Below are 16145 nucleotides of genomic sequence, written 5' to 3' on the forward strand. Positions count from 1 at the left end.
AAACCCCCCTTGTAATGTGACAGTATGGGAGTGCGGGAAAAATTTGGACAAGAAGGTGCAAGCACTACACAATCCTTAGATTTAGAACCATTGATCAAGTCTGAGACTAGGATTGGATCCAGCTGCACCCAGCCCCTCTAATATCTGAGGATCAGCTGGAAAGCAACAGGATCCTTTCTGAAACTCATGACTCAATGGGAGGGTCTCCCTAAAACATCTTGTCCACTGGCCTAAGGCAACCACCCTTTCCATGATATAAACTTAATGTATGTTTTCAAATTACCATAGGCTTATGTTTTGGGGAACAAACACACACATAATACTGAACTAGATACATTACCTTCCTTACAGTAGCCTTCAAATTCAAGTTGTTTGTAAGTGTATGTTTATGCTGAACATGCATGCACACACAGATACTTGTACACATACACTAAAAAACATGTACATATATGTACACAAAAATATAGGATAAAAAAGAAAAAGTAAGAATTACTTTGTTAGAAAGAACAGAAAATAAGATACAGTTGTTTGTAATCACTATATACTTACTATTTAGTTGAATCTGATAACTGATATTCTCGTCGTCTATCATAACATTCCTGGATCCCAGGGTCATTCCATAAACTTCTTATTGCATCTACATAAGGGTTCTCAAAGGTTGACACCTTCTCTACATCGACTTCTTGAACTAAGTGTGCATGAGCCTAATTTAAAATATAGAAAACAATAAAATTTAGTTTGTTTTCTGTTTACAAATAGTTCATATACAGTCAATATGATTAACAGGAATCATTTTTTAGACTGGCCATCTCACCAATGTGAGGTTATGAATGAATGATGATAAGGTGCTGTCCTGGGTTCAGCAGTAGCAGTCATGTTTCTCCTTCTTGGTACCTGGTGCAGTGCAGCGTTTTGACTTTCGGCCTGGGAACAGAGCTGATAGCGATGTTTTGGTTTGGTCAAGGACTTTGTGAGCCTCATGCTCTGCCAGGGAGGAGGGGAAGCCAGGAGGAAGCAGAGACAGGACACCTGACCCAAACTGACCAAAGAGGTATTCCATACCACAGCACGTCATGCCCAGAATGTAACTGGGAGTTGGCCGGAAGGGCTGGGAGACTGCAGGATAGGAGGAGGTATTGGTCAGATCTTGGTCGGGCTGGGGGGGCGAGTTATCGGTCAGCTGGTGCTGAGGTGTTGTATTCTCTTCCCTTGTTATTTCCTTTATCATTATTATCATTGGTGGTAGCAGTAGTGATCTGTGTTATACCTTAGTTACTAAACTGTTCTTATCTCAGCCCGTGGGAGTTGCATTCTTTTCGATTCTCCTCTCTGTCCCTCTGGGAGTAGGGGGAGGGAAAGAAGGGGGGAGCGAATGAACGAGTTACCTGACTGGGTTTAAACCACGACAGGTGCATTCAAACTACGAGCGGCCGGGAAGCGCGGGCAATGCTGCTGCGGTGGCGTGACGGACCCGGGTGCTTGGACTAACCGAAAGAATCCGCCGCTGGGGCGGAACTGAGCCCTGAACTTTTTACAGTGCTTTTTATAAAAGCGGGGAATTGAGCCTGAGACTCTCAAGCAGCTAGCTAGTGGCTAGGGAAGGCTAAGAGATTTTTTTTTTTTTTTGCAGATCCTAATACAATATTTGAGGAGAGTGAGTGGCGAAAGTTTGGTGATGAACTATTTGACTCAGTGCTTAATGATTATAAAAAGGCAAAGAAACTCGGTAAACCACGGAGGGAAGTAATGAACTGTATAAAAAGATACAAGGCAGAAAAGAAAACTGCCGCGGTAGCAACGGAGAAACTAGGAACAGACGTCCCCGGTCGGTTGAAACCGGGGGAAGATTACAACTCGTCCCCCCCCCCAACTCGCGGGAGCACAGGGTTTCCCACCCCCCCCACCCCGCACCCCCCCCACCCCGCACCCCCCCCTTCCTTTTCTCCCCCTCCATCAGAAGGTGCCGCGGAGGAGGTGTAACCCCCCTGCTCCCCCACCACCCCAGTTCCGAAAGTAGGGACTTTGAAAAGGACAGAGAAAGTATATTAGAAGGTATACGCATGATAAATGTCGAGAAATCCGAAAGAAAGAGGGCGGTGCCTCGGCGCCCGATCGATTGCGGCGCCACTGTGAAGCACGCAGTAGAAAATAGGGATCATGCGCTAGCGGGAGATTTAAAGGAACCGCGAGCCTCTCCAACCCACTACGCCCTAGAGTGAAAAAAAAATTGTAACTCAGTCACGGAGGAGCCAGGTCTGCAGATGGCTACATACCGAACGAGAGACATCTGATAAGAAAGACACAGCTGCGAGCAACGGAGACCCCGAGTTCGGCGCAGGATCAGCCCCCGAATCCCCTGAATCCGAGCCAGATTTATATCCTCTGCTTCCAGACCCTGACTCTTTGTCTCCCGGGTCGGTCTGCTCAGACTTACTGGCCCTGGAGACGCTCGGTTGTAACAATGGGTAACCAAATATTTGATCATTACTGGGGAATTTTCTGCAATGGGCATCTTTGCATATCGTGTGTTTACTACACAGCAGGGGGCTAAACAGTGGGAAGCTCTTGATCTCAAAATAGTTAAGGAGGCCTGATAAACAGTGACCACGTATGCGTTAAAATCCTCTTATACTCAAGCTGTATATGTTATGATTTTTTCTTGCAATTGACAGGGAGAGCCCATACAGTTTCTCTGTGATACTCATGTACTAGAAGTTGGTAAATATAAGTATGTCCAGGTTTCTATCAGCTCTTGGAGACCTCTGTAGATACTGCTGGCCACTTCTTCCAGCACAGGCTGGCCACCTGTGTCGGAATGAGTGTGCATTTTGGTCAGTATAAAAGCCCAAGCCTCATGCGATGTGGGGGAGGCAGAGCCTCTGCGGGGATGCCTGCTAAGGTTGAGCCTGCCACCTCGTACTGCAGTGATGCTTCTCGGAGCTGGTTTGCTGTTAGTCTCCACAGGGTCCTTGTGCCACGTTCTGTACGTGGGACTGTAGTGGGAGTAATGATGGCTTTTGCAGGGAATAAAAAAAAAAAAAAAAAAAGAGGGGGGAGAGAGAGAGAGAGTAATGATGTTACATTTAACTTTAACCTGTCTACTTCTGAAGGACTGATAACCTGGGGGAGGGGGTATATTTGTGCCCTCCTGCCTACAGGTCCATGGTGACTGCCTGCAAAGTTTGTCAAGCCTTGCCATGAGCTGGACAGACGAATGGATAAACCTGATGCCTCAGCTACAGGAGCTGACCGTGAATACCCCAAGCAGACTGAGTGTAAAGTAGCTATTATTAGAGCTTGTGATTTTGTGTATAAAACCACCTGTACTTACCTTCATGGGGCATTACAGGTTGAGTCAAACACTGCTGTTTAAAGTATTGCACTTATGTATCATTGATTAGGTTAATCATTGACACTAAAACATGTCACCCAAAGCTCTGTCCACCCTGGCTTTGAATACTGCCAGGGATGGAGCATTCACAACCTCCCAGGGCAACCCATTCCAGTGCCTCACCAGCCTCACAGCAAAGAACTTCCTCCTTAGATCTAATATAAACTTCCCCTGTTTAAGTTTGAACCCATTACCCCTTGTCCTGTCACCACAGTCCCTAATGAGGAGTCTCTCCCCAGTATCCTTATAGGCCCCCTTCAGATACTGGAGGGCTGCTATGAGGTCTCCACACAGCCTTCTCTTCTCCAGGCTGAACAGCCCCAACTTTCTCAGCCTCTCTTCATATAGGAGGTGCTCCAGCCCCCTGATCATCCTCATGGCCCTCCTCTGGACTTGTTCTAACAGTTCCATGTCTTTTTTATGTTGAGGACACACCAGAACTATACACAATACTCCAAGTGAGGTCTCATGAGAGCAGAGTAGAGGGGCAGGATCACCTCCTTTGACTTGCTGGTCATGCTCCTTTTGATGAAGCCCAGGATAGGGATCACTTTCTGGGTTGCAAGCACACACTGAAAACAGCTCATGTTAAGTTTCTCATCAACCAAGACTCCCAAGTCCTTCTCCACAGGGCTGCTCTGAATCTATTCTCTGCCCAACCTGTAGCTGTGCCTGGGATTGCCCCAACCCGGGTGAAGGACCTTGCACTTGGCACATCACAAAGGGTCTCTACTAAGCACAAGCCAATACCCTTGTAATACAAGATTTTTTTTTTTTAAAAAAAAATTTTGTATTTTTTTTCTCAAACTCAGTTATGTGTTCAATTGGCTTTGTATTGTTCCAAAAGAATGATGCCCCAAGTATTTGTTCACTTCTTATGATATACTGATATAACAATATATTCAGGGTTTTTTTTTCTTGTTCTTGAGCTCTGAAATAAGCTGATATCAAAATGATAAGAGGTAAACGACTGACTGTATTAAGAAGTTGTTCTTAAACTTTAATCAAAAATTCATCCTGACTGAAATATTTCTCTAGCTGTTCTCTAAACATTCTCCAAAAGATGCTCAAGTATTCTATATCAGCAGTACAGCTAATCATAAAAGGTAATTACTTTATTCAGTTATCCATTTAGACAAATAATTACTACAAAATAGTCCAAGATTTTAAATTCTTTTATTTAACAGTTCTGTATGTCCTGACCTTCTACTAATATAACTTTGCACTGTGTGGCAAAACTTCTGAAATAAACTCTGACATATGCCAGTGAGTTGTATCCATCAGAAATCTAATTCAGCCTTATTATAATAAATATTATTTCCTCACTGAAAACTGTTTCTGGTTCCCTGGGATTAGCTTGGGTAGACTCATGACTACTTGTATCCTACTGACATACAGCTCTTCACGACAACGCTTTTTTTCTTAAAAAAAAAGTATCAACCCTTCACAAAGATATCTAGGCTCTAACTGTGCCTGGCATTGTTCCAACCCAGGTGTAGCACTTGGCTCCGTTGAACTTCATGAGGTTGGCATTGGCCCACCTCTCAAGCATGTCAAGGTCCCTCTGGATGGCATTCCTTCCCTCCAGAGTATCAACCGAACCATACAGTTTGGTGGTGCTGGCAAACTTGCTGAGGGCACACTCAATCCCACTGTCCATGTCACCAACAAAGATGCTGAACAAGACCGGTCCCAAGACTGATCCCTGAGGGACACCACTCATTACTGGTCTCTAGCTGGGCCTGCAAGCGTGAGGCTGCTCCTATCTGTCTATAGAGAGCTTCATCCAGAACAGTCATGATCGGGTAGCCTGTAACAGATCTTCACAGTCATGTCCCCTATCACTGTTGTCCCTTTGACCCTGTCCCACAACCTCTCAACCTCTCTTTTGGCTCATCACCTGTCTTCAGATAAAGTTTCATACTCTCCAGCCTATCACTGACATAAATAGCGACACCCCCTCCCCGTCTGCCTGGCCTGTCTTTCCTAAAGAGCCTATAACCTTCCATTCCAACACTCCAGTCATATGAGGTATCCCACGACGCTTCTGTGATGCCAACAATGACATATCCCTTTAGCCGTGTACACATCTCTAAGTCCTCTTGTTTATTCCCCATACTACAGGTGTTTGCATAGAGGCATCTGAGCCCAGTTCCAAACAAAGCCGACTCATTAGCTGGAGCAGCTGAAGTAGCTTTGCATTGCTGAAAACATGGAACAATGCCCCCCTGTCGTAGTTTAAACCCAGCCGCAAAGCTCATTCACTCACTCCCCGCCTTCCTCCCTCTTCCTTTCCTCCCTGACAGAGCATGAGGCTCAGAAAGTCCTTGGCCAGACCAAACATTTGAGCAGTAACTAATAACATAGGTGCTATCAGCACCGTTCCCAGGCTGAAAGTCAAAAACACAGCACTGCACCAGCTACCAAGAAGGAGAAACATGACTGCTACTGCAGAACCCAGGACAGAATCCACCCCTTCTTCCATACCATTAATGTCGTGCTCAGATCCTACATTTTAAAATATACCATCACTCTTATCTCAGTGCACTCTTACAGTAGAACATGGACCAATCCCTATAAAGTTGCTGAGTCCATCTGGTTCATGATGTCAGGCTCCATCTCTTGTAACAGCCTTTCAGAGCAGGAGAGACTGTGTGCAGTGTTCACACTCGTGAATCATCTGGGCAATAGTGTCCATTGCTAAATCCACCCCTCAATCATGAATCCATCTCTATGTTGCATCTCTGCCCTGATAGCCTGAAGTGCCATGGGCCCACCAGGCTCAAAATAATTCACAATCCCCTTCAGCAGTTTCTGCAGCTTGCTGCTGGCGACTCCATACAGCTGTCTTCCATCTCCAATGCTTCCAGAGCACTGGAGGGGCCCAGTGGACTAGATACTAGCCCATACTGTCCCACACACCCTGCCACTCATAGCTGTTCTGCCTCAGGGAAAATCTCCAGGTCCTCCTATATCATTGTCTAACCCTAGACAAGACCCAAACCTGACTCTGCTTAACTTTTGAGATCAGACAAAATGGTTATGGGTAAAACACAGAATGTATGTGTGCCAACATGCTGATCCCCATCACAATCAGCAGGCAGGTCCCAAGGGTACCCCAAGGCCATTCAAAACCTTCAGAACTCTGAAACGATGCTGCTGTACTTGTCACTGGGGCTGGTGTAGCTGCTGTGCTTGCCAGCTCTCCCAGCACCAGATTCTCTTTTTCTGAATCCAGCTCTTCCTCCTCTGCCTTACTGGGAAACGCTGCGTGGTCTCCTGCATCCTCCTGGGGCTTGGCGGGCAGCTTCCGGGGCTGGGCTCGGCCGCGGGGTTCGGCTCCTATGCAGGGCTCGGCTCCTCTGCGGGGCTCGGCTCCTCCACTGTCTTCTCCCGCTGCTCGGCAGCCGCCTCCTTCCCTTCCTCGACCGCCCTGACCTCCTCCGCCAGCAGCCGCTTCCTGCCGGCTTCCGGCCCCGCTCCCACGGCCGCTTGGTCCCCGGGGCCACTCTCCCGGGCCTCTTCAGCCGCCGCTGGCTCCCGGGGCTGCTCCCCCTTGGCTCCCAGCAGACCTCACGAAGACGGAGGCGAGGAGGAGGACCAGGACGGTGAAGAGCTCCCATGGGTTGAGATAAGAACAGTCCAGTAACTAAGGTATAACACAAACCACTACTGCTACCACCAATAATAATAATGATAAGGGAAATAACAAGGGAAGAGAATACAACCTCTTACCACCCACTGACCGATACCCAGCCCAACAGAGCAGTGACCTAGCCCTTCTGGGTAACTGCCTGCAGTTCTACACCCTGGGCATGATGTGCTGTGGGATGGAATACCTCTTTGGCTTGTTTAGGACAGGTGTCCTACCTCTGCTTCCTCCCGGCTTCCCCTCCTCTCTGGCAGAGCATGAGACTTAGAAAGTCCTTGGTCAGAGTAAACATTCTGACCACAATTAAAACCATCGGTGTTATCAGCGCTGTTCCCAGGCTGAAAGTCAAAACCACAGCACTGCACCAGCTACTAAGAATGAGAAAAATGACTGCTACTGCTGAACCCAGGACAGCCAGTAACTCAGAGCTACGCAACAACTTGCTCACTCCCCCCACTTCTTCCTCCCCCCTGTTCCTGGAGGGACAGGGAGGAGAATCGAAAGAATGTAAATCCCACTGGCTGAGATAAGAACAGTCCAGTAACTAAGGTACAATACAAAACTACTACTGCTGCCACCAATAATAATAACTGAAATAACAAGGCAAGAGAATATAAAACTAAGAGGAAAAGGAAAACAATGAACACAAGTGATGCCCAATGAAACTGCTCATCACCCGTCGACTGATATCCAACCTGACCCAAGCAGCAATCTGGGCCTTCCAGGTAACTCCCCCCCATTTTATATATAGGGCATGATGTGCTGTGGTACAAAATACTCCTTCGGCTACTAGGTCAGGTGTCCTGTCTCTACTTCCTTCTGGCTTCCCGTGCCCTTCCTCAGTGGCCGAGTATGAGATTGAAAAGTCCTTGATCAGAGTACGCATTACTTAGCAACAACTAAAACATTGGTGGTGTGTCATGGTTTAAACCCAGTCAGGCAACTTGTTCACTCACTCCCCCCCTTCTTTCCCTCCCCCTACTCCCAGAGGGACAGAGAGGAGAATAGAAAAGAATGCAACTCCCACAGGTTGAGATAAGAACAGTTTAGTAACTAAAGTATAACACAAATCACTACTGCTACCACCAATAATAATAATGATAAAGGAAATAACAAGGGAAGAGAATACAACACCTCACCACCAGCTGACCGATAACTTGCCCCACCCCACCAGCCCAAGCACCCACCGATACCTCCTCCAACCCTGCTGTCCTAGCCCTTCCGGGTAACTCTCACATCCTGGGCATGACGTGCTGTGGTATGGAATACCTCTTTGGTAAGTTTGGGTCAGGTGTCCTGTCTCTGCTTCCTCCCAGCTTCCCCTCCTCCCTGACAGACTATGAGGCTCACAAAGTCCTTGGCCAAACCAAAACATCATTGTTATCAGCTCTGTTCCCAGGCCAAAAGTCAAAACACAGCACTGCACCAGGTACCAAGAAGGAGAAAAATGACTGCTACTGCTGAACCCAGGACAGTGTGTTATCAGCACTGTTCTCAGACTGAAGTCGAAAACACAGCACTGTAGCAGCTACTATGAAGTAGAAAAATAACTGTTACAGCTGAACCCAGGACAGCATGCCTGAAGGGCTACAACCTCATTGACATCATGGAGACATAGTGGGATGCCTCCTACAACTACTGTCAGAATGGAAAGATACAGGCTCTTCAGGAAGGACAGGCTGGCGAGACAGGGGGAGGAGGTCAAGAATGCCAGGTGGCCCATGTGGATGAATAAGGAGATCCTGGACAAATGCCAGCATTAAAAGGAGGCCAACAGAGGGTGGAATCAAGGATTGGTAGCCTGGAAGGAATACAGAGAAATAGTCAGAGCAGCCAGGGATCAGGTTAGGAAAGCTAAAGCCCTGACAGAACTCAATCTGGCCAGGGACATTAAGGGCAACAAGAAAAACTTCTATAGGTATATTGGGGGTAAAAGGAAGACAAGGGAAAATGTGGGCCCCCTCCAGAAGGAAACTGGAGACCTGGTCACCCAGGACATGGAAAAGGCCAAAGTACTCAATAACTTTTTTCCTCAGTCTTCACCAGCAAGAGCTCCAGCCCCACTGCCCATGTTACAGAAGGCAAAGGCAGGGACTGGGAGAATGAAGAACCACCTGCTGTAGAAGAAGATCAGGTTCAAGATCATCTAAGGAACCTGAAGGTGCACAAGTCCATGGGACCTGACGAGATGCATCTGTGGGTCCTGAGGGAACTGGCAGATGGAGTTGCCAAGCCATTATCTATCATATTTGAGAAGTCGTGGCAGTCCGGTGAAGTTCCTGCTGACTGGAAAAAGGGAAATATAACCCCCATTTTCAAGAAAGGGAAAAATGAATGACCCAGGGAACTACACAGACCAGTCAGTCTCACCTCGGTGCCCAGCAAGATCATGGAGCAGATTCTCCTGGAAACTACGCTAAGGCACATGGAAAATAAGAAGGTGAATGGTGACAGCAAACATGGATTCACTAAGGGCAAATCATGCCTGAAAAATTTGGCAGCCTTTTGCAATCCAGCCATGGTGCTGGCAGTTAAGCGAAGACTGACTGATGTCATCTGCTGGGACTTGTGCGAGGCATTTGACAATGCCCCACGCAACATCCTTGTCTCTAAACTGCGGAGGCATGGATTTGACAGATCGACTATCTACAGGATAATGAACTGGTTAGATGTTCAGACTCGAAGTGTTGTGGTCAACAGCTCGATATCCAAGTGGAGACCAGTGACAAGTGGCATCCCTCAGGGGTCGGTGTTGGGACCGATCTTGTTCAACATCTTTGTCGGCAACATGGACAGTGGGAATGAGCGAACCCTCCGCAAGTTTGCCAATAACACCAAGCTGTGTGGTGCAGTCAACACACTGAAGAGAAGTGATGCCATCCAGAGGGACCTTGACAGGCTCAAGAGGTGGGCCAACACAAACCCCATGAAGTTCAACAAGGCCAAGTGCAAGGTCCTGTACCTGGCTCATGGCAATCTCAAGCACAACTACATGCTGAGCGGATACTGGATTGAGAGCAGCCCTGAGGAGGATTTGAGAGCATTGGTTGATGAGAAGCTCAATATGAGCCAGCAGTGTGAGCTTGCAGCCCAGAAACCGAACCATATCCAGGGCTGTATCAAAAGGAACATGGCCAGCAGGTTGAGGGAGGTGATTCTCCCCTTCTACTCTGCCCTTGTGAGACCCCACATGGAGTACTGCATTCAGCTCTGGGTCCCCCAACACAAGAGGGACATTGGTCTGCTCAAGTGAGTCCAGAGGAAGGCCACAAACATGTTCCGATGGCTGGAGCATTTCTCCTATGGAGACAGGCTGAGAAAGTTGAACTTGTTCAGCCTGGAGAAGAGAAGACTCGAGGGAGACCTTCACAGTATTCCAATACCTAAAGGGGGCCTACAAAAAATCTGAAGAAGGACTTTTTACAAGGGCCTGTAGCGGTAAAACAAGGGGTAATGGTTTTAAACTGAAAGAGGGGAGATTTAGATTAGACATTAGGAAGAAATTCTTTATTATGAGGGTGGTGAGACATTGGAACAAGTTGCTCAGAGAAGCTGTGGCTGCCCCGTCCCTGAAAGCATTCAAAGGTTGGATGGGGCTTTGAACAACCTTGTCTAGGGTGAGGTGTTGTCCTGGGTTCAGCTGTAATAGTTATTTTTCTCTTTCAGAACAGCCACCTAAGGCTTTCTTTTATAAACTGCTCAAGAAAAAAAAAAGGGGGGGGGGAGGGAGACAAGTTTGCATTTCTCAATTCCCCTGAATTATAAAAAAATCCTTTATTTTTTAAAGGAATTACATCTAGAACCTGACAAGTTTGGCAAGTTTTACTTTACTCCACAGCTCTATATAGGCCTCTATTAGAACTGATGGGAATGGTTCTGAAGTAGCTGAGCACAAAGATAGACTTGCTCAGTTTCAGTCATTTTTATATAGAGAAAGCGAACAGCTCTAATTAGAAAGGATATACAGCTATGCCACATTTAACTAATTCACTTTATATAAAAATGCTATATAAATTCAACACTCAATTTAAAGAATAACTATAGATTATATACTTTGTAGTATAAGGAAATTATTTACTGATTTATGATTATGACTTTCATATACTACAGCAAAATTACAGTCAATACCAATTCTGAAGAAAAATGTGCACTTCAGAATCAACTAACTTTTCAAGTCTGCTTGTTAGGAAATTCAGTGCTTTACATACAGCAAAAACATGAAGCTGAAATACATGTGCAATCTTCCTTTTTAATACTCATTATCCCAGTTATAAATTTGATTTCAATTTCTGTATGGAAAAATATGGAAAGAAGTTAGGCTAATCAAAGATAAACCTTACAAAATGCTTTAAATGCATTTTCTCTTTCTAAATTTCAATCACATCATCACTTTCAAAAGAATTTGCTTATTCTAAGCCCTTGCATCAAAAGTGTTATTTCATTATATACTCACACACAAGCGGATATCCCCACCTATTTTCCTAATAATTTCCTCCCCCCCCCCCCCCATAATATTAATGGAAAACCTTAAGCCATTTTTCTGGTTTGTACCACTACTACCCAACTGTGCTCTGGCCAGAATATGGACTGGGAAGAAGGAAAAAAATATAACTGAAGTCACTGGCAAACACCAGGCCAGACTTACCCTCTCACTTTGAGAAGTCCCCCTGACATCTTAAGAACAGCACCTATGTTGTCAGAGGAGTGCAAAGGGCAGAGAACTAGAGGCAGGACTGGAAGAACCCCTTGTCTTCTAAACTTCAGGTAAAATATAATTTGTACATGATGTATAATTTTTAGAGACCTTTAGTATATTTCCTAAAGATAAGAGGAAAAGTTTCAACTATGGAAACAAAAATCTCACCTTATTATATTCATACTTGTATGGGATTTTGAGGGTATCCATGGCTCTGATCATGGCCTGCACTGCTGTAAATATATTCTGGTACACCAATTTTGTAAAGCCCCTTTTGTCTTCATCAGAGTAACCTGATCCATGAATGATTCTCATTTGTTTGATGAACGTGCTTTTGCCACTCTCTCCTGTGCCTGCAAGACAAATAAAAACATACTTCAGCTACTGGACACAAGTATGACTTTCCTGCACAAAGCAGACAGCTTGTTCAGTGCAGGGAAGAAAACTGTCAAGTGGTTATGGTATTTGCAAAGTGCTTCCTACAAGGACCAGTTCAATATCAAAACAGCAGCAACACAGTAATAACTGAGGCAACACTGAATTAAAACTTTTACTTTGAAGAAGAATAAGAAAATGGAAGTAGAAAAACAAAATATTACAATGAGTTAATAACTAAATTAATAACTAAAACAAAATATACACTCCAATATATCTACAAATACCATTGCATATTTAAAGTTATAAGCATAAATTTCCATTCCTGAAGATAAAGTTCTAAAGAACAACTAACTTGAGAGAATTACTGTGAGATGTTCTATCACAAAAAGTCATAGAGTAAGAAACAAAAATTATATTGCTGGGACAACCTTCAGGACATTATGATAAGCAGCAATATACAACCAATACACAAATTTGTTAGAAAGCCAAATAATATAACAATTACAGTACCACAAACTTCAAACTCAGAAATTTATGAAATAAGCTTTAATTAAAATTTGGCTCATATTTCTTAATTGAGAGTCACTGATTCCTTTAATTTTTTTTGCATCTTTCTACTTTACACAAAACACAAGTAATATTTTTTAAGTTAACATTCTGAATGTTTAATAATTTAAAATTAAGATCTGCTTGTTGGGAATTTCGCATAGACTATACCATTAAATCATACAACAGTTCGGGTTAAAAGCCCCTTCCCCCCCTTCCTTCCCCCCCTGCTCACGGAGGGATGGGGAAGAGAATCAAAAGAATGTAACTCCCACGGGCTGAGATAAGAACAGTAAGAACAGTCCAGTAACTAAGGTATAACACAAACCACTGCTGCTACCACCAATAATAATAATAATAATGATAAGGGTAATAACAAGGGATGAGAATACAACCGCTCACCACCCACTGACTGATACCCAGCCCAACAGAGCAGAGATCTGGGCCTTCTGGGTAACTGCCCCCAGTTTATATACTGGGCATGATGTGCTGCGGTATGGAATATCTCCTTGGGCAGTTTGGGTGAGGTGTCCTACCTCTGCTTCCTCCCGGCTTCCCCTCCTCCCTGGCAGAGCATGAGACTCAGAAAGCCCTTGGTCAGAGTAAATATTCTGACCAGCAACTAAAAACATTGGTGTTATCAGTGCTGTTCCCAGGCTTAAAGTCAAAACCACAGCACTGCACCAGCTACTAAGAAGGAGAAAAATGACTGCTACTGCTGAACCCAAGACAGTATCCACCCCTTATTTCATATCATTCATGTCATACTGAGATCCCACATTTTCAATAGACCATCACTCTTATATCATATATATACATGTATATATACGTCCACACAGAGAGAGAGATCATTCCTTAGTGCATGGACCAATCCCTATAAAGCTGCTGAGTCCATTTGGTCCATGATGTCGGGCTCCATTTCTTGTAACACTCTTTCAGATCAGTACAGACAGCGTGAGGTAGGCAATTTGCCAGGCCTCCCCATATTGTACTTCAGCCATCATCCTCCATACCAAAGAGGCTTTAACAGTTTGGCTTCACACAGTATCACAGTATGCTAGAGATTGGAAGGGACCTCGAAAGATCATCTAGTCCAATCCCCCTGCCAGAGCAGGAACACCTAGATAATGTTACACAGGAATGTGTCCAGGCGGGTTTTGAATGTCTCCAGAGAAGGAGACTCCACAACCTCCCTGGGCAGCCTGTTCCAGGGTTCTGTCACCCTCACTGAGAAGAAGTTTCTTCTCAAGTTTAAGTGGAACCTCTTGTGTTCCAGTTTGTACCCATTACCCCTTGTCCTATCATTGTTTGCCACTGAGTAGAGCCTGGCTCCATCCTCGTGACACTCCCCCTTTATATATTTATAGACACTTATAAGGTCACCCCTCAGTCTCCTCTTCTCCAAACTACAGAGACCCAGCTCCCTCAGTCTTTCCTCATAAGGGAGATGCTCCACTCCACTAATCATCTTTGTTGCCCTGCGCTGGACTCTCTCCAGCAGCTCCCTGTCCTTCTTGAACTGAGGGGCCCAGAACTGGACACAATATTCCAGATGCGGTCTCACCAGGGCAGAGTAGAGGGGAAGGAGGACCTCTCTCGAACTACTAACCACCCCCTTCTAATACACCCCAGGATGCCATTGGCCTTCTTGGCCACAAGGGCACAGTGTTGGCTCATGGTCATCCTGTCGTCCACTAGGACCCCCAGGTCCCTCTCCCCTACACTGCTCTCTAACAGGTCGTTTCCCAACCTATACTGGAACCTGGGGTTGTTCCTGCCCAGATGCAGCACTCTACACTTTCCCTTGTTATATTTCATCAAGTTATTCCCTGCCCAAATCTCCAGCCTGTCCAGGTCTCGCTGGATGGCAGCACAGCCTTCTGGCGTGTCAGCCACTCCTCCCAGCTTAGTGTCATCAGCAAACTTGCTGATAGTACACTCAATTCCCTCATCTAAATCGTTGCTGAATATATTAAATAATACCGGTCCCAGTACTGACCCTTGAGGCACTCCACTAGTTACAGGCCTCCAACTAGACTCCGCCCCATAGACTACAACTCTCTGGCTTCTCTCCTTCAGCCAGTTCACAGTCCACCTCACTACCTGATCATCCAGTCCACACTTCCTCAATATAGCTGTGAGGATGCTGTGGGAGACTGTGTCAAATGCTTTGCTGAAGTCAAGGTAGACCACATCCACCACTCTGCCGTCATCCATCCACCGTGTTATTTCTTCATAAAAGGCTAAGAGATTGGTCAAACATGATTTCCCCTTGATGAAGCCATGTTGACTGCCCCTCATAACCCTCTTATCCTTGATATGCCTTAAGATGGCACCAAGGATAAGGTGTTCCATCACTGCAGACTGATGGACTGTGGGGGTGGTTCCAACAATGGAAGTAGAGCAACTGGCAACACCGAGGTAAACCCATCAGTACTGCTGCACTGTGATAAGAAATCACTGCCCGGGTAAACAACCAGGTGGTGAAGGTACGCCATACAGATGCTCATGTACCCAAGAGTCAGGCCACTGAGGAACACCAGAACAACCAACAAGTGGATAAAGCTGCTAAGACTGAAGTGGCCCAGAAGGACTTAGATTGGCAACATAAGGGTGAATTATTTTTAGCCTGGTGGGCCCATGACACTTCAGGCCATCAGGGCAGAGATGCAACATACAGATGGGCTTGTGATAAAGGGGTGGATTTAACAATGGACACTATTGCCCAGGTTATTCACAAATGTGAAACGTGCTGCAACTAAGGAAGCCAAGTGGTTAAAGCCTCTTTGGTACGGAGGACGATGGCTGAAGTATAAATATGGGGAGGCCTTGAAGATTGATTATATCACACTCCCACCAACCTACCAAGGCAAGTGCCATGTGCTTACTACTGCAGAAACAACCACTGAATAGCTGGAAACATACGCTGTGCTCCACACCACTGCCCAGAACACTATCCTGGGCCTTGAGAAACAAATATTGTGGCAACACGTCATCCCAGAGAGGTTTGAGCCAGACAGTGGGACTCATTTCCAGAAAAACCTCAAAGACACTTCGGGAAAAACCACAGCACTGAGTATGTATATCACATCCCCTACCATGCACCAGCCTCTGGGAAAATCAAACGGTACAATGGGCTGTTAAAAACTACACTGAGAGCAATGGGTGGGGGAACTTTCAAACACTGGGATACACATTCAGCAAAAGCCATCTGGTTGGTCAACACCAGAGGATCTGCCAACAGGGCTGGCCCACCCCAGTCAGAACTTTTACATAATGTAGAAGGGGATAATGTTCCTGTGGTACACATAAAGAATTTGCTGGGGAAAACAGTCTGGGTTATTCCTGCTTCAGGTAAAGGCAAACCCACTCATGGGATTGCTTTTGCTCAGGGACCTGGATATACTTGGTGGGTAATGAGGGAAGATGGGGAAGTCCAATGTGTACCTCAAGGGGATATAATTTTAGGGGAAAACAGCCAA

The 16145-nt window shown here is 45.7% G+C and overlaps 1 protein-coding gene across 1 annotated transcript in view; it reads right to left on the bottom strand.

The window, feature by feature from the left end:
• Positions 1-549: 549 nt before the first annotated feature.
• Positions 550-16145, bottom strand: part of LOC130603346 (guanine nucleotide-binding protein G(q) subunit alpha-like) — a gene marked incomplete at its 3' end in the record, with an annotated part of 28478 nt that continues 12882 nt past the window's right edge. Inside the window, exons 2-3 of the mRNA XM_057417002.1 lie at positions 11908-12092; positions 550-704 (exon numbers count right to left, since the gene is read on the bottom strand). Coding sequence (XP_057272985.1) covers positions 550-704; positions 11908-12092 — 340 coding nt within the window. The remainder of the gene's footprint in view (positions 705-11907; positions 12093-16145) is intronic.

Source organism: Pezoporus wallicus, unplaced genomic scaffold (genome assembly GCF_028554395.1).
Source record: "Pezoporus wallicus isolate ANWC-B61680 ecotype Strahan unplaced genomic scaffold, APGP_CSIRO_Pwel_v1 contig_7519, whole genome shotgun sequence".
Classification (NCBI taxonomy): domain Eukaryota; kingdom Metazoa; phylum Chordata; class Aves; order Psittaciformes; family Psittacidae; genus Pezoporus; species Pezoporus wallicus.